The sequence below is a fragment of the Heterocephalus glaber genome, unplaced genomic scaffold (genome assembly GCF_053883595.1).
Source record: "Heterocephalus glaber isolate CG9 unplaced genomic scaffold, H.glaber_assembly_v1.0 deba00001449, whole genome shotgun sequence".
NCBI classification, from domain to species: Eukaryota; Metazoa; Chordata; class Mammalia; order Rodentia; family Bathyergidae; genus Heterocephalus; species Heterocephalus glaber.
In genome coordinates, this window is record NW_028258300.1 from 137,010 (window position 1) to 156,457 (window position 19,448).

Here is a 19,448-nt window from a genome sequence, read left to right on the forward strand (position 1 = left end):
ACACAAGCACTGTTCACAGACGCGGGAGCACGCGGCCTCCTGTCCCTCCTCGGAGAAATGCCCCACCCTTGGGTATGCATACCCACAGCCTTGCAGCTCTCGGTCAGTGTGTCCACCTCGTAGCCAGGGTGGCACTCGCACTTAAAGTACCCTTTGTAATTTACACAGATCTGGCTGCAAGCGTCTGGGTCCTCACACTCGTCTATGTCTGTGGGGAGGAACAGAGGTCAGAACCAGCAGGAGGATGTGTCTCTGCTTGGGCAGATAGGGAGAGTCTCACCAACACAGGTCTTCTGATCCAGAAGACGGAGGCCTGCCGGGCACGAGCACTCAAAGCCCTTCTTGAGGTCAGTGCAGATGTGGGAACAGCCGCCATTGTTGTGCAGACACTCATTCAGTCCTGGGGAGGGATGCAGGCTCCTGAGGGTCCAGGAGCCCAGGAGGGAGGGGCAGGGCAAAGCAGGGGCAGGGCCCAGAGTGGAAGCAGAGCCTCGGGGCGGCACAACTCCCACAAAGCCAGGAGAGTTCCAGACCTCACTGAGCTTCAGCCTCAGGTCTTCACTCAAGGCCAGACACAGGCAGGGATAGGGGAGCCAGAGCTCATGTTCTTATCCTCCCAGGCTAGGGCTCTGTCCGCCACCAAGCCGGAGGCAGCCAGCCCTTCCCTTGGACTAAGGGCTTTCCTTTTGCATCCACGTTTCTTGCTGCCCTCTTTCCTCATGACCCTGAGCTCTTGGAATGACTTCTACGTGTAGCATCTAACCCTTTGCCCAAAGAACACCCTCTGAAATGCCAGCCTCAGAAAGCCTGCACCCCTCCTGGGCAGCTGGCTCCACTTTGGAACAGCACTGGCCCTTACAGACCTCTTCCTCCCAGGCAGCCTTGCTTTTCCTGCCAGCTCTGCTGTGTGGAGTTGGCCAGGGTGCAGGGGCTCTCTCAGAACTTCCTGAAGGTGCTGATTGCTAGTCCCTTGCCATACAGATCCCTTTCTCTGGACACACTCCACCTGTCCATGTCTGTCTCCGGACAGGGCCCGGAGCTAGTTAGCCAGCCAGAAAGAGTCTAAAGAACATAGGATGGCCCCACTATTCTTGTGTATCTAAGACTACCAGGCCAGGCCTTTTTCTACACAGACCTGCTGCCAAGCCAGTTCTTTCCTACCATGGAACAAAAACAATGGATTTTTTTCAACTCCTCTCCTCTTGGGACCTTTCTCTGTTCCTCCACCTCATCTCAGGCCCGATCCCAGGATTATCAAATGCTGCAAGGGATGTAGAGATGTCAGGAGGTCACTGGGGTCTGGTTCCGCCATCCTCCACTCCCTTACCACCTTCTGAAGGGTTCTAAGGGAGGGAGGTCAGGGAGTCCAGGAGCAAGGCTCACCAAGTTCTCATGGCATCTCCTGAGCTTTAAAAATCATAGAAGGTTAACTTCATAAGCCAAGGGAAGGTGCTGAACCACCCGGTGCCCCCAGCCTCATGCATAGCCACTCCAGCCAAGCAGAGCTGAGCCAAGCGGAGCCAGCCATGGGCATGCACGCAACTGGTCTGAGCTGCCCTCCCGAGCCCATGCACAACTGGGGGTGCCCCACCTCCAGCCTAAGCCATGCTTAGTAAATGTCCCCTTTACCCCTGGGCCTCCTTCTGTTTCCCCGGAATGTTGGTGCAACTGAAAGAACAAGACCACAGCAACCCCATGACTCAGGGGTCCAGTTGTGGCTCAACCAGGTCCAACCCAGGGAAGTCCCAGATTCTTGCCAGTGTGCTGGGCCTGAAGTCTCTGGGGAAACTGCCTTTAGGAATCATTCCGTTACCCCAAGCCCTCAGCGATCTCTCTTGTGCCGTATTATTCCGAGTGCCACTCATTCATGTGTTCTCCCATTCGCTCACTACCTCATTCATGCATCCACTCGCTTCCTTCCTCTCCTTCTCCAGGTAGTAGCAACTCCACCATTCTATTTACTGAGCACTTGATTAATGTAGGCTGGCTTGGAAAGGGGAAAGGGGGAGCTCAACATGACTCTGGTCTCTGATGAAAGAAGGTACAGACCCCTCTGGGACTGAAGTAGGTCAAAGGAAGAGAAAGGGAATTGGGTCCACATTGTCTATCCCCTCAACCTTTCCTGGAAGACCTCAAGAGAAGTCTCTGGTCCTCCCTAATTCCATCCAGTCTGGAGGGGATTCTTCTGGGGAAACCGGGAGAGGAAGGAAACGAGTAGAGTGGCCCAGAGAGGCCTGAGTGGCAGGAGGCTTCCTTCTGTGGGAGGAACCAGTGGTGTCCCTTTGCCCGGCACGTGCACACACTTACATGCAGACACCTGCATGCACACACACCTGCTTAGGTGCAGAATCACAGACAGGACCGTGGGCAACTCCAACACTCACACAGACGTGGGAACACACCCAGAGATACACAAACGCAGCTCCTCTGCCTTCCTCAAGGGAGACGTGGATACAGACACTGGCCTCTCACTGACACACAGACAGAAAAGCCTCGGACACAAACACATGCATACATACTTTTCTTGGGCATGTCATGCGAAATATGAGAGAAGAGAGAGTTTAGCAGGTTAGTAGTCCCTGGCTAACTGCAATCTGGGTGTGGGGGCAGGGAGACTCAGTGGTTCCTGCTTCGAGGCCCTTCTTTCTATAGGTCCCTCCTTCTGGGCCTTCTCTCGGCTACATTTCCAAGGCTGACTTTCACTCAGCTACTCTTTCTTTCACTCTCAGTTTGAGTTTTTTGCTTTGTTTTTTGATCTTCAAAAGGGCAGGAAATGTGCTATTCCTAGGGAGCTGTGGAGAATGCAGTTCCTCTGGGTGCCCAGGAGGGGCGGTATTGGGGAACTGTTGTCCAGGAGGCTGGAGAGGGAACACTGACCTCTGTCCTCCCCAGGCCTCTCTGTCCAAATCTCCTTGAACCCCTGACCACCTGGGATCCTCAGAGAAACGACTCACGAACCTTCCTGGCTCCACACTGGGTTCCCAGTGTGTTCTCTGGGATGCGCACCCCTCCACCCACATAGAGCCACTGTTCTCTCGAGCCTGGAACCCATCAGGACAGCTGTCTCATTCCATTTCTCACTCATCCAGCCTGCAAGTCTGGGCTTCCCAGCAAGTCCCAGATACCCAGGGCTTCGGGGGGTGCTATCTCATGCTGCTGGGACTGTCCTGCTCCCACCCCGGCCTGGCCTGAGATTACCTCTGGGATGTGTGTCAGTTGGCCTCCTGACTGCTATTCCCCACCTCTCCCTTCCTGGGTCTCCTGCAGGGATAGAAGGGCTCAGCAGCCAGGGGCCTAGCTAGATCAGCAGAGCAGAACCCAGAGGAAGAGAGAAAGTTGCAGAGAATACGCTCTCCCAGGTCTGAATATAGAAGGATTGAGGAGGGGAGGCTAAGTCTGTAAGAAGCAGCATAACTTCTGAGCATCTGGGCTGGAAAGGAAAGGCCTTAGAGTGTCACAGAATGCAGAACAAGAGGCCCAGGGGCAAAGAATCACAGGGCAGAGAGGGAGCAGTGTCAGAGAGGGGCGTGTGAGGGGCTTGACAGGAGGGTTAGTCCAGCTGCTGGTGTAGACTGGTACCGTACCACACTCTTTCAGAAGCTCATCTGACCAGTCCTGGCAGTCCTTTTGAGCATCACACACTTTCCCGCCGTCCACGCACTCGCCACTCTTACACTGAAATCTGCGGGGACCCTCACAAGTGGACTCTGTCGGGCCAGACAAAAGAGTGGATGGTGCCTGTGAGACCTTGGACAAGAGGCACAGGACTGGGCTGGAGCTGGGCCCAAGAAGACAAGCAGAGTTCCAACCCCTACAGGGTCCCAGGGAGGACCAGAGTCCTGTACCTCGTCTAACTAGGGAGAGCCATGGGCGTCTGCATTTGACCTAGGAGGCTGGGGCACTGGAAGGGACTGCAGAGATGCAGAGGTGGAGCTGACATCTCGTGAGGAGACACCTCTGTCCATGGAGCTGGAGAGGAAAGGTTGCCTCACTGCCCAGATAACTAGTGGGCCAGGGTCTCTGTTCCCGCAGGGGCAGGTGGTGACCAGAATTCTGCACAGTCCAGGAACTGGTGAGGAAGCTTGGACAAGGACAAGCGGGAGGAGCACTGGGCTTCCTGCAGTGCCCTTTCACATCCCCAAAGGTGTCTTTCAGCTTCTGTGAAGTCCTGAATAATCCAGTTCTGGTGTCGCTAGGACTCCATGGGAGGGAACCCGGGTGTTACAGGGGCAAGGCATGATCTGGGCAGGAATACATCTCCCAACCAAGGGGCGGCCTCGGCCAATCTGCTCTCTCTGAGACCTTGCTGAGAGCATGGGGCTCTCCTCAGGGGACGCTGCCTCTGCCCTGACTACACACACCCTGCAGGCAGCCGGCTTCGTCGCTCCCGTCTGGGCAGTCCCGTTCCTGGTTGCAGCGTTTGATTGCAAGGACACAAGTCCCATCCCCACACTGGAACTCCTCTCCACGGCAGGTCCCCAGCACTGCTGGGAGAAGGCAAAAGGACAGGGTCAGAGTCAGTGTGGCCCCAGGACTGGCCCATGCCATATCCACCCCTGGCAAGAATAGAACCAGTGGCTGTGCTTAGGAGTCCTCAAAGGACACCTGGCCAAGGCACCTCCAGTGTACAGATGGGGAGACTGAAGCTCAGAGAGGGGGAAGGCCTTGCCCGGGGCCACACAGCACGCAGGCAAGCGCAGCCAGGACTAAAACTCAGGCTCCTGTTTTCCTGTCTTCTGCTCCTCCCCAGAGCAGACACATGGCCTTCTACTGAGTCTTAGTGCTCACAACTGAGGACTTTGTCTGCTCTGCCAGCCTTTCCTGAGCTAAGTGCTGTGCTGGGTGGGTGTGAGGAGCCCAGAGAGGACTGAGCACCCTTATCCTCCGGGAGCTCAGGTGCAGGGGTCCTGGGGAGTACAGCGTGTGAGAGATGCGCTGTACCCAGAGAGTGAGAGGGCAGCAGGGACCCGACCCTGCCGCACCGTCAGTGGAGACTCGCAGGGAGGGCATCAGAGCGGAGACAGGCACCAGAGGAAGCCTGCGCCTGGCTTCTAGGGCCAGACCTGGGCCCCGCTGCTTAGCGGCCACATGATTTCGAGCGGTCACTGCATTCTCCTAACCTAGGTCTCCTCCCTGGTCAAACGGGGTAGTGCCCTCCGGGGCAGACAAGGAAAGGAAGTGCGACGCGTGGCCAGATCCGCAGGCCCTGGGGGGAGTGGGCAGCGCGGAGGGGCTTACGGCAGTCGGCCTCGTCCGACTTGTCCTTGCAGTCGCGGTCGCCGTCGCAGCGCCAGCCCAGGTGTATGCACTCGCCGCTGCGGCAGGTGAACTGGGTGCTGGGGGTGCAGGCTGCGGGCGCCGGCGTGGTCCCCAGGCCTGCTCGGCCGCAGAGCTCGGCCGCCTCGTCCGAGCGGTCCTCACAGTCGAACTGGCTGTCGCAGACCCAGCGCGCGGGGATGCAGGCGCCGCCGCCGCCGCCGCAGCGGAACTCCCGGGGCCCGCAGGCTGGGTCCGCGCAGCCGCGCTCGTCGCTGCCGTCCCCGCAGTCATCGTCGCCGTCGCACACGAACACGGCGGCCAGGCACGTGCGGTTTCTGCACTGGAACTCGTGCGGGGCGCACACTGCGCAGGACAGAGAGCCGGTCGGCTGGCCGGACCCCACGCCCTGCCGGCCCGGCCCACTGGTCCTGCTCTGGGCTCTCTGACCCTCAGCTGTGGGCCGGCATGGGTCCGCTGGAGGCCTGAGCAGGACGTAAGGTCAGGCACAGCAAAGGAGAGCCTCCAGCCGGGGCCCTGGACAACCCACTGCCGGGTCGTCTGTCCCGTGAGCACGCCCGCCGCCCCTCCAGCCACCTCAGGCAGACCGGCTGCTGGGCGCAGCACACACAGGACCACCTAGGGGCCTCTGCTCAATTTGCTCCATCTTCGGGCGACCCACCTCTTGCCCACCACTGCCTCGACATTTTTTTTTTTTCCCTCTACGTTTTTTGAGTTCTCATCTTTCCAGGGCTCCAATTCTGCCTCTGCCATAACACGCTGCATATTCCCCCGCTTGCGAAACCTCCCTCCTTCCGTGTGCCTTTTACAACCTGCACAGGTATCTGGGTCTCATGGCCTTCTGCATCTGGCCCAGGACCACAGAAGGCCTTTGTCCTAGTGTCTGGCATGGAGCTCCAGCAGGGGTGGAGTGGATGGGTGCCGGCCTCCTGGGTATGAGGGACAAGCCTGTGCAGTAATGAAGGCCACAGGTCACGGCACTGCCTGGGGCCCCGGGCTTCCTCTCTCTGGAGAACTGGTTTGAGCTCAGGGGCAGGAAGAACTTTAGGGACAAAAAGCCCAATTTCTAGTTTACAGATAGGAAAGCTGAGGCCCACAGAGGAAAGTGGCTTTACTCAGGGTTACATCGTCATTCTATGGTGACAGGAGAACCAGAACTCAGGTTTGGAATACTTCCTTTCTACTTTTGACTCTTTTTCTCAGCTTTTCTGGTTTTCCTCTCCTTTCCTGGAATGCAATTTGTTTTCAGCCCACCAACCTCCTGTTCTCCTTTGTGTCTTTAGACACTGGCCAAGAACTGGCCTGTGGGGTCCAGGAAGGTAACAGATGCAGAGGCTATGACCACAGGTAACGGGTGGTGGCAGTACCAGATCTCTCCACGTGGGGGCGCCCAGAGCCCGTGATTCTATTTTCTGATGAAAATGTCAATTTCCATTGTTATGGAACATAAAAGTGACGTCTGGTTTCACAATGTAGGTAGCTCATGTGTTTCTGACAGCTCTACCAGTTTCTGACAGCTGCATTCTTTTTCTCCTTCTGGGCTTTTGGGCTTATTAGGACACCGCAGCATATGCTACATGGGGCCATAGTCCCTCAAGATGATGCTGATGCCTAGATTAGCTCCCTTCCTGCCTTGGCTTACAAACCTGCAGAAAGAGGGGATTTGGTGCCTTCTGAAATCCTCAACAGAAAATGCTTCTTACTACTGAGTTCTCACCGAGGTTCTGGAAATCACAGTGATTTTAAGATCCACGGTACCTAGCCCAGAGGAACTGCCCCCCCCCCCCCGCCGCCCCGCCCCAACATTCACAAATGAAAGAGATTCTGGGAGAAGGGAGGATTTTTTTCCCTCTGCACAAGCAGTAGGGAGCTGCAGCAGAGAAGCCCAATAAGACCTTCTAGTATTCTGGGCTCCTATAATTAACAAGGAATGCTCTTGTCCCAACATGCCCTAGTTAGGGTACCACCTCCTGCCGTAGTGACCGATAGCTTTTATCAGTTGATTACTGGGGGACACGTAAGGAAGAAAGAGGACTCTCATGGGCCAGTGAGTCTTCAAAAAATTATGACAGCTGAAGAAATGAGCCAGTGGGCCATGAGACTTTGAAACTGCTGGTCACAGCCAGGATCTTCCTACCTGCCTAGATGTTTCCTGCCTCAGACTCATCAAAGCTCCAGATGGAATCTCAGGGTGCTGTGACTCAGAAGCCTTTGACAGATGGCCTTTCCTGTGGGCCACAGGGGACAGCTACGATGCACACAGAGAGGCTGGGGGAGAGGAGCAGGGGCGAGAGACAGTGGTGGAAAAGTGCCCGGTAAAAGCCTCCTGAGTGCTCACTGTATCTCAGGCCAGCCTCATAGCGTAAGAGCACAGCCAGCTGGTTCCCCTAAAATCATGAGCTCCGAGAGAGAGGAGTGCAAAGGAGTCACCTCATTCTTCCTTCTACACCTGCCTCCAGGCCTGGCTCACAGTAGTAGGTGCCCATCGGATTGAAAGTCCCGAAGGCCCAGGCCCTGCTGGCCTGCTCCCTGGGAAGGGGATAATCCTGTGCTTGAAGCTCAGTCATGTGGAACAGTCCCAGTGACCTCTTCCATCTGTCCCCACTGAGGCTGCCAGGAATGTCTTGCCCACCCTGTGACACGTGTGCTTTCGGCAACAGTAGTCTTTCACACCTCAGGAATCTGTCCCACCCGCTCTGCCACACAGGCCGCCCCTCTGTCCCCTGCCCTTGCTCAGAGGGAGGGAGATTGGTGGACTTGTGGAATGGATGAATAGATGTTAGGCATGGTACAAAGCTTTGCTCTCCAGTTCTGAATTTGCATCTCACTTCCATCATTCAGCCTCGGGCACGTTTCCTCCCTTGTCTGAGCCTCAGTTTCCTCATCCATCAAAATGGGAATGGGAATGGCTCCTCATGAGGTGGTGTGAGGATGAAGAAAATGTCTCTTCAGTGCCGGGCCATTCTAGTGTCCCAATTACTCTTCTTCTTGTCCACCTACCAGGACCACGGTTAAACAGGCCCCTCCGTGGCGGTGGCCACCACTCCCCAGCACTACCCACCCTGCCTGGCAGACCCTGGGGTTCTGACCCCAGACTCACAGGTAGCACAGCCGGCCTCGTCTGCTCCACCCTCACAGTCCTTCTCTCCGTCGCAGCGCCATGAGGCAGGCACACACTTGTGGCTGGTGGGTCCACAGCTCAGCTTCTCTGCAGGACACACTTGCTGGGCTGTGGAGACAGACATCCGTGCATGGCTTAGTGGCAGGGACCCAGGGCACAGCACCTACCAGTCCTAGCACCCACTTCCGGCCAATCAGCACAAGGCCCTGGAAAGTCCATTGGGGCCCGAATCCCATCTGCCCCTAGGACTTTCCAAATCCTAAATCTGACCCCATCACTGCCTCCCTAACACTCTCACGGCCCCTGGTCCCCGGAAGACAAGTTGCTCCTCGATGCAGTGGGCCCTGACTCACTCGGTTACCACCCACTCCTCCATGCCTCCTCTTTAAGCTCTAGCAACCTGAGGCCACTAATCCCTACACCCTTCCCTGCTGAGTGACAGCTGTGTGCCCCTGGGTGGGATACACCCAGCTGGGTGTCACTTTGCCTTCCAGATCTGTGACTCCATGACCCAACCCTGTAGATTGGAGGGGTCACCAAAGCTCCAACAGTCCCAGCCCACCCTTCTCCAAGCCCCCTCCCCCAGTGAGGGTGCTGAGCCTGCAGCTGAGAACAGCCGCCGCATGACAGGGCCCAGCGGGACTGCACAGCTATAATTACTGCAGCCGCAATCACAGGCTGACTCAATCAGGGGCCTGAAGCCCCAGGGTTGATTCTCAGTTTGGAAGAAGGAATGAGAACCCTATTCAGTTCTTATCCTGAGCCTCCTCTGATCCACGTGACTGATGAGGCAGATGCATCTGAACCCTCCATGATTGGCTCTCTACTGCCTTTCATGGGGTGCAAGAGGCCTGATCTCAGTGGTGTCTAAGATGTGCCAGGCACAGTGCTAGACGCTTCTATTTAATTTTTATAATAATCCAGTAGGGCAAAGATTACATCCTGGCCTCCAGTATGGAGATGGAGGATGTGGCTCTGGATCCCTAGCTTCTAATCATACCTCAACCACTCACTGGCTATGTGACCTTGGCCTTCCCTGTCGCTGTGCCAATAGGCAGGAAGATTCTATGACCTGGGTTGTCCCAGGGTTGTTGTGATGACAGGCCAATGTCTGTAAAGTACTGAAAAGAACACCCAGCCCAGTGCTCACTCAATGTTGCCTCTTTTATTATCCACACATAACTTGGGTCTTGGTGAGCCACTCAGTGAGTACTGAATTGCACACTGCTGAGTTCTTGCCCCACACTGGTAAAGAATGGTGTAAGGATTCAGGCAGCTGTGTCTGGGTGCCGCAGCCTGGACCTGGTCCACTGTAAGCCCGGGGGAGTGGCTATTCATGTCCCATTCTAATTTCTGATCTCAGACCAGTCTCCTCCTACCCTTTCACTTCTACAGCTGGGATGAGACACCGCGAGGGATGGAGAAAAGGCACAGAAACGGTGGGGACTGTGTCAAGGTCCCCAGACAACAGCAAGTCATGGGAGAAGAGCACCTCCAAGGCCTCTAAGTGTGGAGCCTGCTAGGATCCATTTTACAGAAATTTCCAAGTAACTGTCAGGCAGAGCTCTGGAAAGCACTGACACTTAAATGACTCCTTTAAAAGGCCACCTCAAGTTTGCCATGTGGAAACTGGGATCCTTCGAGGGCATCTCTGTCACCCTGGGAGCCCTCCAGGGCCCCACCAGGACCTGAAGGTGCTGGAGTTGACCAGCGCTTCCCAGAGGATTCTCTGACCAATGGGAAGAGGTGAGGGCCTATTATAGGTGCAGGTTCCGGGGCCCTGGCTCATACCAACTGAATCTGGACTGCGAGGGCACAGCCCAGGAATCTACATTTTAATAATTCTCCATCCCCAGCTCAGAGTATTCTCAGGGAGCTCTGTTTGAGAATTCCAGTTAATATTCCACACCCCTAAAAGATAAAGGACATTTAATGTCTTTCAGATCTAATACCATAAAAGTGATACAGCAGTCCCAGGCATCTGCAAGCTCTAGAGACAGCTGTAGGTAGAAGGGCAAGGCAACCGTCTTGTCCTTATCACTAAGCCAGGCAGCGTGGAACAGACTCCCAGGCGAGTGGGAAGGGCCAGGGACCAGGCGCCTACAGTGTGTCAGGCTACTCTGTACCCGGTGGTCAAGGGAGCATGTTGGTGCCTCTCAAAGTTCATGCTGGAACCTAATCCCTACTGCGGTAGTTAAGCAGCCCTCATGAACGGGATTTGTGCCCTAACGAAGGGGGCTGGGCGATTCCCTTGTCCCTCGAGGCATGGAGAAGGCACCATTTGTGAGAAATGGGCCCTCACCAGGCACTAAATCTACGGGTGCCTTGATCTTGGATTTCTCAGCCTCCAGAACTATAATCAATAGATTTCTTTTATTTATAAACTGCCAGTATAAGGTATTTGTCCTAACAGCCAGAACCGACAAAGATACACCATCGCCCTCATCCTGACAGGTAAGCAGACCCTGCAGGCTGTGAGTGCAACTTCCAGGGGAGCCATTCAGGTGAGCGGTGCCCCTGGAGTGGAGCAGGGCAGCTGTCCTACAGGCGGGCAAGTTGGTGTACATACAGATGAGGAAACTGAGGTTCAGGGCGGCCAAGTAACTGACGCAACGATGCCCAGCAGGGGAGAGGCTGGGCACCTCTGACTAGAGCCCTGCCCTCTCCATCAAACCCCTTGTGTGCTCCGGAACCAACCCCATCCTCTCCTCCCGAAATCCAGGTGACTGAGTGGCCCTGGGTGGTAGGCGCCACCTCCCCTGGTTCTGCAGACCCCGGTGCAGCAGGCAGCTGATTGAACTTTTAATGAATATTTATACAGTTAATAGCATAACCTTTCAGCAAGGACAATGATTAAACAATCCGTCTGCTTCCTTTCTTTATAATTAATAAGGCATTTGCTGTGGCCCCTAAATAGACAGCTCTAATTACAGGCTCTCAAGGATTCAGCGCTACCTGACATGTGACCCCTCACCCCCAAAGAGCCAAGCGTCTTAGAATGCCAGGACAAGAGAGCCCCGGGGGTCATATTGGTGAGGAAGCCCTGGAGAAGCAGGAGCCCGAGTCCAGAGAAGGGAAGGTACTGGGTGTTCCTAAGGTTTCCTCCTGGAACCTCAGTCTTTCTCGTGATGGATAGTTCTTCCCCAAAGTGAAGACTCCAGCTGGTGAGGGCCCCTGGGTCAGGCCTCTCCACTGCAGAGCCCTGGAAAGTGCTGACGTGAAGTATCTCCCTATGAGGTCAGTTCTATTATTTCTTCCAAGGAAGTTGTCTGCTCAGTGTCTTGTGAGGGGCAGAACTGTCTTCCATCCCAGGCCCAAATACACTGCTTCACTTACTGAGCTGAACTACTGCATGTGAGAAAAACAATCCTCACCGGTCTCTCTAGCACATCTGGGCTGGAGGGGGGTCCCTGGGCCTTTGCTCAGGCAGGTTGTACAAGGTGGAGATCTGATGTTCACTTTAAGGATCCTTAAAGCCAGCAGCCCCCAGGCAGCACGACATAGGAGAAAGACCATGAGTTTTAGAGGTGGACAGAACTAATCCAGATTCCACTCACTGCTACCCAGGTCCTTAGGGTCGGGTAATTCACACTTTGCATCCTGGCCACCCTCATCTAAAAATAGGGCTACACACTCTCGTAGGGTTGGTGCGTGGTTTAAATGAGAAAATATGGACATCCCTATACTCAAAAGCCTGGAACAAACTTGGAGCTCAAAACACAGTTGCCCTTGTTTTAGTTCATGAAATGTAAATGCAAATGGCTGGCGGAGGGACCTGGTCTCTCCCTCGGGAATACACATGAGTCTGCAGGGTTCCCCACGAGGAAGCGCCCATCCCACAGCAGCCTCTGCCTCTGGGACAGATGCCCCAAGGGTCACCTTTGGCCCGATGTCCAAGCACTCCAAGTCCTAAGAGGCAGGAGTGAAGAAGCTCACTGTCTCTTGGACAAGAGGAACCCTCTGCAGTTGCCAAGGAGGCTTAAAACTCCACCCTGGAGTGCCTGCAGGCATTCATTTCCAGAGACTCCTGCCCCAGAAATCCAAATCCATGGGTATTTTCTCTAATTCATAAGTTCACAAATTAACATAAAGGGAAATGTCTGTTGGATAAAAGAATGAAAGTATTTAGCGGCTGCGAATTGAGCAGGCAAGTCTATGGTGTCAATTCACAGGAGTTTCTGGGGGAGACAGCCTCCAGGTGGGGCTCCAAGGAGACCATCCCACCATACAGAAGGGGGCCGGGCTATACTAAGCTGCTCCACATGGGGTCAGGCGAAATGCACCTGGCTGGGTCAGTCTCTCTTTGCTGGGCCTCCATTTCCTGAAGCTTGGTGAGTTTGATTAATCAGTGAGGTCCTCCTTCCAGGTTCTCAGATGCAAGGAAGATTCCACATTCAGTGAGCAGCACCCCAGTGCAGCTCATTCCCCTTGATCCAGCCTCCCCTCCCCACCTATGCCCCTCCCAACAGCTGCCTGAAGGTGGGTCAGAGCCTTCCCCAATCAAGTGAGCTATAATTAGTGCTGAAATGCTATTTTCATTAGGCAAATGTTCTGTGTTTTCCGCTATGACTCTGGCTATATTTGATAAATACAGAACTCAGAACCAGAGAGAAACAGAAGTAGGAGAAACCCTGATCAGTTTGGGGCAGATGACATTGTAAGAAAAAAATGTAAGTATTAAGGAGACCTGCTTCCTCAGGCCTTTCCCTCTCTATAGACAAACTCCCCAACGTATACTATTCTAATATTTTCATATCATAATATTCTAATAGTTATGTTAAGGGCAGAGGGCTTGGAGTCCAAATATAATAATAAAAATAACACCGTCATTTATTCCAGTAAGTACCACTACCAACTTTCTCATAATGTCCTCACCTGCCCTGTGAGGCAGATGCCATTATGCCATTTTATGGATGAAGAAACTGAGGCTCAGGAAGACTGGGTGGTTGTGTTAAGTCTCACAGGCTAAAAGGAGCAGACCAACTATATCAGATACCAAATTCACTATGCATTACTATCTATGATCTTTCTATTAGGTGTGAGGAGGGGGTCTCTATCCTGAGAGCTGGCACAGGCCCAGAAACCTGGTAGGCTATGGAGGTTGCTATGGCAACACCAATTAAATGGACAGCGGGTCGGCTGCTGGGTTCTCATTTGGTCGGGAAGCTGTGATCAAGCCTGCTACCACATCCTGCTGCCCCACATTCTGCCGTACCCTCACGGTTCCACTGTGGCTCACCTCCTCCAGGCAGCCCTCCCCAGCAGCAGGCCTCATCTGCCCCTGACCAATGTATCTGCACAGGAAGTAGGGGCCCAGGTGGCTGGGGGAGGCAGCTGCAGCCAAACTGCCAAACCCATTCCAGCCTCAGTTTCCCGCCCTAAGTGGGGTCTAGCTCCCTCCCAAGGCTACCATGAAGATGAAAGTCACAGGTGGGTGTGGCAGGGCTTTGTTCCTTCCAAAGCTCAGGACAAGGCATTGGACTTCCCTCCTGGCCCGCAGCCTCCAGGACAGCACAGAGTCTGGCCACCTAGTGGGGTGAAGGAAGGATGGGCCCACAGTGTGACTGAGGAGGGCAGGGACGGCCTCGTCCGGGGCGGGGGTCCCTTGCGCTCCCTTTCTCTTCTCCCTTTCTTTCTCTCACATGGAGGGAGACTGGTAGCTCTGTTGCTAGGAGACGAGGAAACCCAGTGATCACCAGCCACAGCCCTAGATGGGACTCTGGCTTTCATTGTCTCCATCTCTGCCTCTGGGGTGACTGTTACCCCTAAAGAGGAGCTCTCGGCCCCCCCGCCATCCCTGTGGACCTCCACCCAGCCCTCCGTCTCAGCCTTGTCTGCTGAAGCTCTGCCTCTGGACCACCGGGCCCCGCCCCGACCCCTTCTCATCTCCTTTTTAATTTAACAAATGTCACAGAATGACCTGCTGGGTGTAAGTTTGCTTTGAGGATTAGGGACTGGAAAAGAAATCATGGAGAGACAAAGCCCTGAGTGTAGGAGGCGGGCCCAGGGCTCCAGGCCCCACCTCTCCCTGGCTGCCTCTGTTGCCACCCGGCTACTGGTGGAGGGAGAGGCTCCTGGACGCAGCCCACCCACGGCAGGGGCAAGAGCTGCAGCCTGTGTCCCAGCTGGGTGGCCATAGGGAAATCACTGGCCTCTCTGACCTTCAGCATCCACCTTTACAAGATTCAGGAAGTGACAGTACCTGCCCACCCTCCGAGGTTGCTGTGAGGTTGAAAGGAATTAACTTGAGAACAAAGAGCTTAGCAAGGTGTTTGGTGTTTGGTAACGTAAATGCTCAGCAAGCACCAGCTGCCATTAGTGCTACTGGATTGACCATCAGGGTCCTAGAGAACACAAGGGAGGCCCCCTGGTGTATACTGCGGCTGCTTCTGGGCTGAAGGACTCAATGGGCTGCAGCTCCTAGCTCCTCACGCTCTAGGAACAGGGTCCAACCTGCAAGACTGTGAAGAAAGCCCAGAAACAGGTGAACTAGCAACTAGACGTCCTTAACTGTTCACCAGGAGCCAGCCCACCAAGGGCATTCCTCCGATCACTTTGTCGGAGCCTCCCAACCTGCCGGCACGGAAGAGCTGATGAGGAAACTGAGGTCCAGGACAAGGCCCACCTCCCCCGGCCGCAGGGGGCAGACTCACTGCAGGTGGCCTCAGACTCGTCGGAGCCGTCGGGACACTCCTCCTCACCATCACACTTCCACCGCTCAGGGATGCAGTGGCCGTTGCCGCAGGTGAAGTCGCTGTCCGCACACGTCTTCTTGGCTGTCAGGCAAGGAGAAGAGTATGAGGGGTCAAAGGGGCGCGGGAGGCTTTCCTAAGACAACACAGTCAGGCGATCAAAGAGTGACCGGAACGTTCTCAATCTAAAAGCCAGGCCACATAACCTCCTACAGCACCGTGAGGCTGTAGAGAAATAAATGCTCATCCACCGGCAACTACTGAGCGCCGTGGGAAGCCGGGCGGCCCCTGCCTGTGCCCTGCCAGTCCAGGAGCTCGACTCCAGCAAGGGCAACTGGGTCCATCACACCTTTCTCTCTCCTCGAAGGTCTCCTCCATTGTCACCACCTCCAATTAGCTTTCCCTCACCCTCAGTCCCTCCACCTGCCTCTCCCACCCCCATCCATACTGGAAGTCAAAGCCCCATCCAAAAGCACCAGGGAGCTGGTGATCATGAGCCCAAAAGTACACAATTACTTCGTGACAAATCGAAAGATGAATGAGGTCTTTTGTGCTCACAGTGGTGACCAAGCGCCTGTGGGCAGTCCCCACAGGAGTCCCTGCCCCTGGGGCCTTCCTGAGGTCCTGCAGGGGACACCTCCATTTCTGCACCAGGGTTCGGATCCCAGCAGGGCCTCCTTCCATCCGCAAGACCTTGGGGATGTTACTTACCCCTGACCCTCCCTTTTCTTAACTCTGGAATGGGAAGAAGGAAACAAAGGGCCATGAGGACTGACGAGAAGTTACAATGTTGGAGAAACAAGCTGCAGAGAACCTGGCACACAGCAGATACTCGTGAGTGGCCGTTATGGCTGTTTTCATAGTTTGAGTATTAATTAGAAGTGAAAGAAATGGAGTATTCTATGCCCACACCAGGAATGCTTCGGGCTGAGACGTCATGGCAGGTAGCAGTGCTTCAACAAGAATGTGGGTACCGGCCCCAGCCCAAGGCTCTTTGTGGTCCTAAGAGTCTCAGGGTCAGGGAAGAGACAAGAGAAGGCTGTGTCCTAAGATGCCCCATTACGCTCGCTCTGTGCTATCCTTGTGCCCCAGCTCCTACCTGAGTGCCCAGTGCTAACAGCAGGCCAGGCAAAGTGAGGGCAGCTGTCCCGACAGGCATTTTGGGGGTGAGCGTGGGCGGCCTGGGGACCCCAGGAGGGAGGTGAGGCTTTGGGGACCCCAGCCTTGACTTCCTGCATTCTGTTGGTCTCCTCTGGAGCAAATCTGCATTCAGTTTACACACCTTCCGCAGGCCTGGGCTGAAGGTCTAGGACCTGTGACAGCACAGTTCGGTGAGAGACAGAAAGCCCTGGCGGGAGGTCGGAGGCCTGGGTTTGAATCTTCGCTATGCTATGTTCTGCTGTGTGCCCTCAAGCAAACCACGGTCTGTTTCTGGCCCTCAGTTTCTTCATTACCAGAAAAGGGGAGGGTGATTTCAGTGAGAGGAAATCATTCAGTATAGAAGGTCGTTCCAGAGCAGGAGGCCAGAAATGGCAAGGGTGGTCTCTCTTCACCCCAAAGGAAGATACCTCAGCAGAGCAGAACTTACCAGGCCTTCGGGAGCCCAGAACCCTAAAGTCTACCCTTTGAATGACCTTGGGGCTAGATGTGACATCGGGCCGCCTGGATACTGCCTTTCCTCAGCTTGTTCCTTTCTCCCCACTTTCAATCTCACTTCCCAATCTGCCCCACCCTCGACAGCTGGTGTTCCTGTGCACCCAGTACCATTTACACCATCACACGGTGCTCACGGCCTGAAAGCCCTTTCTCCAAACACTGCCTTCTGTCCATCACACACGCAGCTACTGCCTCTCCCAAGAAGCCTTCCCTGATCACCTCCAGTCTTTGTTGGGGCTTCCCCTGAGCTCCCCTAAATAGCCTTCTAGAGTGGAGATCAGCAAAGTTCCTCTGTGAAGGACCAGAAGGTAGATATTTTAGGCTTTTGGGGGCCAGTCTGTCACATCATTCAGTTCTGCCACTGCAAGGCAGAAGCCACCACACACAAGAGGTAAAAAAGCGAGCACAGCTGTGTTTCAATGAAAGTTTATTTGCAAGAACAAGCAACAGGCTGTGGATGTGGCCAGTGTCCTGTAATTTGATGACCTCTGCTCTAAATCATCACTGATCTTGTGCTCGAATATGGTCTGCGCTCCTTCCTGGCCCCCAGTACAGGATCCAACTCAGGGTAGATCTTGGGGGACAGTGAACCAAATGCCCAGTCTCTGCTCCGGCACCTCCAGGCCCAGGGCTCCCCCGATCCCAGGAAGTTCCTTCCCACAAGCCAGCTTCCTCCGTGATTCTCTAGCTGCCTGCAGGGATCCAGGGAGAGCCTGGTTCTCTGAATCTATTTCTACCTTTCTTTTCCACAGAGTCTTTACAGTATATCTGCATCCTAAGATGCGTTTTGTTCACAGTTTCCTTAGACGGAAGTGTCTGTGTTTGTGCAGGGCTAGAAGAAACCCAAGGAATCCCAGTCCACCTACAGTCAGGGAGCCTAAGGCCTGGGGTAACACAGCAAGACAGGATATAAGAGCCAGTTTTCATGCCTTTTAGCCCAGAAGCCCCCAGCAGCCCTCCCTGAGCCCCGTACCAAGAAGTCATTACCAGTCAATCCCAATACCACTTTTTGGTAAATCATAGTCCATAATCATCTTAAAGTCAGCACCAGTATGAACCACAGCACTTGGAAACTATTCCCCTGTAAGAAGCCCGCATCCACAACGAGAAACGTGTATCCCAGTGTTTCTTTTTCCTGTTCCAACACTGCCAAGTGCTTCCTGTATACCAGCTTTGCTAGGTGTTTTACCTAGGAAATCCCAGAAGCAGGCTTCTTGTGTTCTCACTTGACATATGAGGAAACCCAGGTCTAGAGACACTAAGTATAGGCCTTCATCACATCTGGTGAACTCCCAGTCAGATATGCCTGCTTTTACCCTCCATGACTCCCCAAACAAACACTCAGCGGTAGATGTGGAAGGAAGGCCCCAGGGAAGTAGGTGGGAAAGCACCATGGAAGCTTCAGCCAGCAATTTATGAGCCTCTGTCTTTGGACACAGAGGACAAGGAGCTAGCCAGTCCCCAAGAGCCCAGAGCGAGGGCACATCCTTTGAGGATGTGTGATGGGGCAGTGCCCAGGAGAGCAAGGCAAGTTTGTAGAAGGTGACGAGGGGCCTGTCACTGGGCATATGACAGCCAGATACCCTCCAGAACCCTTTCTTCTCCTGCATTCTGGAAGCTCAGGGCCTCTTCCCACGTACTGAACCCTGACAGGCACTGGGCAAGACCAGAGCAGCTAAATGCACTATCAAAATCCCAGAGGGCAGCTTGGCGGTGCAGGAATGGCAGTGGAAGGCATGGTGTCCCTGATGTTATTTTTCAAAACAAGTCGGCTCACCGTCCAGGCCAGTTTGGACATTTCTACCCCGGCTCTGGCCTGGCATCTTTCATCCACAGTCCCAGGGACTCTTCGCAGCTGTGGTGGTAGCTGTTGCTACTGTGCTCTACCGAAGAGGAAACTGAGGCTCAAAGAGGCGAAAGTGGTAGGTGGCAGAAGTGGATTTCAACTCCACAGTGCTCTCTCCACTAAGGCCCTCGGTCACCCTAGCGTTAGCCAGCTAAACATGAGGACCAGAAGAGGCAATGCAGTGACATGCCTCTTGGGCCCAAGGACAAGGTAAGGGGGAAGATGAGCCGTGTAGCACTGAAGCACTTGTGGGAGGTGGGCTCCGGCAATGTGCCCAGAGTGTGCGGCACAGTACACCCGGCCTGTAACCACTTGTGCTCTGCTAATGTACAACCCTAGGGAAACTGAGGTAGCATGGTCAACTTTAGGTTTGGGGTCAGACTAAACCACTATGGAAGACCCTGTTGGAAGTGTAAGTGCATGGAAGGATTTAGAATCAAAGTTTAGCCTGCCTGCCATGGCCACCTCCTCACTGGGTGACTGTGGGCAAGTCCCTTCCCTCTCTGAGCCATTGGGGACGTAGCTTTCCCATGTAGCACTGCCACAAGGGCAAATGGCATAAAGACTCCCCTGGGCACTGTCAGAGAGGGGCCCAGCATCAGCCCACTCAGTATAACGAGTCCAACAGTTATTAAGAGGCCATCTCAGCTTTGCCACAGAAAAGCAAGCAGTCGTGAGGTTACAGAGTTAAGCTGGGCCAGACCCTTTTTTCTGGGCCTTGGCTCTGGTTCCCAGTGTGATTCCCCAGCTGGGCTGGAGGCCGTGGCTCCCTGTTTCCAAGGATTTATGTTCCTCCATGCCAGTCTGCCCCTTGGACAATGCCCACCTCTGTGAGTTCCTGTACTCTGCGACCCAG

The 19,448-nt window shown here is 54.6% G+C and overlaps 1 protein-coding gene across 23 annotated transcripts in view; it reads right to left on the bottom strand.

The window, feature by feature from the left end:
- The window catches only part of Lrp8 (LDL receptor related protein 8), a 74,168-nt gene that overhangs the window by 26,821 nt on the left and 27,899 nt on the right, over positions 1 to 19,448 (bottom strand). For 2 of the 23 annotated variants that reach the window (XM_021252050.2, XM_021252040.2), the window contains exons 3-10: positions 15,052 to 15,174; positions 8,378 to 8,506; positions 5,239 to 5,622; positions 4,362 to 4,487; positions 3,585 to 3,707; positions 1,630 to 1,668; positions 281 to 400; positions 83 to 208 (exon numbers count right to left, since the gene is read on the bottom strand). In XM_021252050.2, coding sequence (XP_021107709.1) covers positions 83 to 208; positions 281 to 400; positions 1,630 to 1,668; positions 3,585 to 3,707; positions 4,362 to 4,487; positions 5,239 to 5,622; positions 8,378 to 8,506; positions 15,052 to 15,174 — 1,170 coding nt within the window. The remainder of the gene's footprint in view (positions 1 to 82; positions 209 to 280; positions 401 to 1,629; positions 1,669 to 3,584; positions 3,708 to 4,361; positions 4,488 to 5,238; positions 5,623 to 8,377; positions 8,507 to 15,051; positions 15,175 to 19,448) is intronic. The other 21 variants (XM_021252053.2, XM_013069202.3, XM_087214698.1 and 18 more) reach the window with 18 other exon arrangements.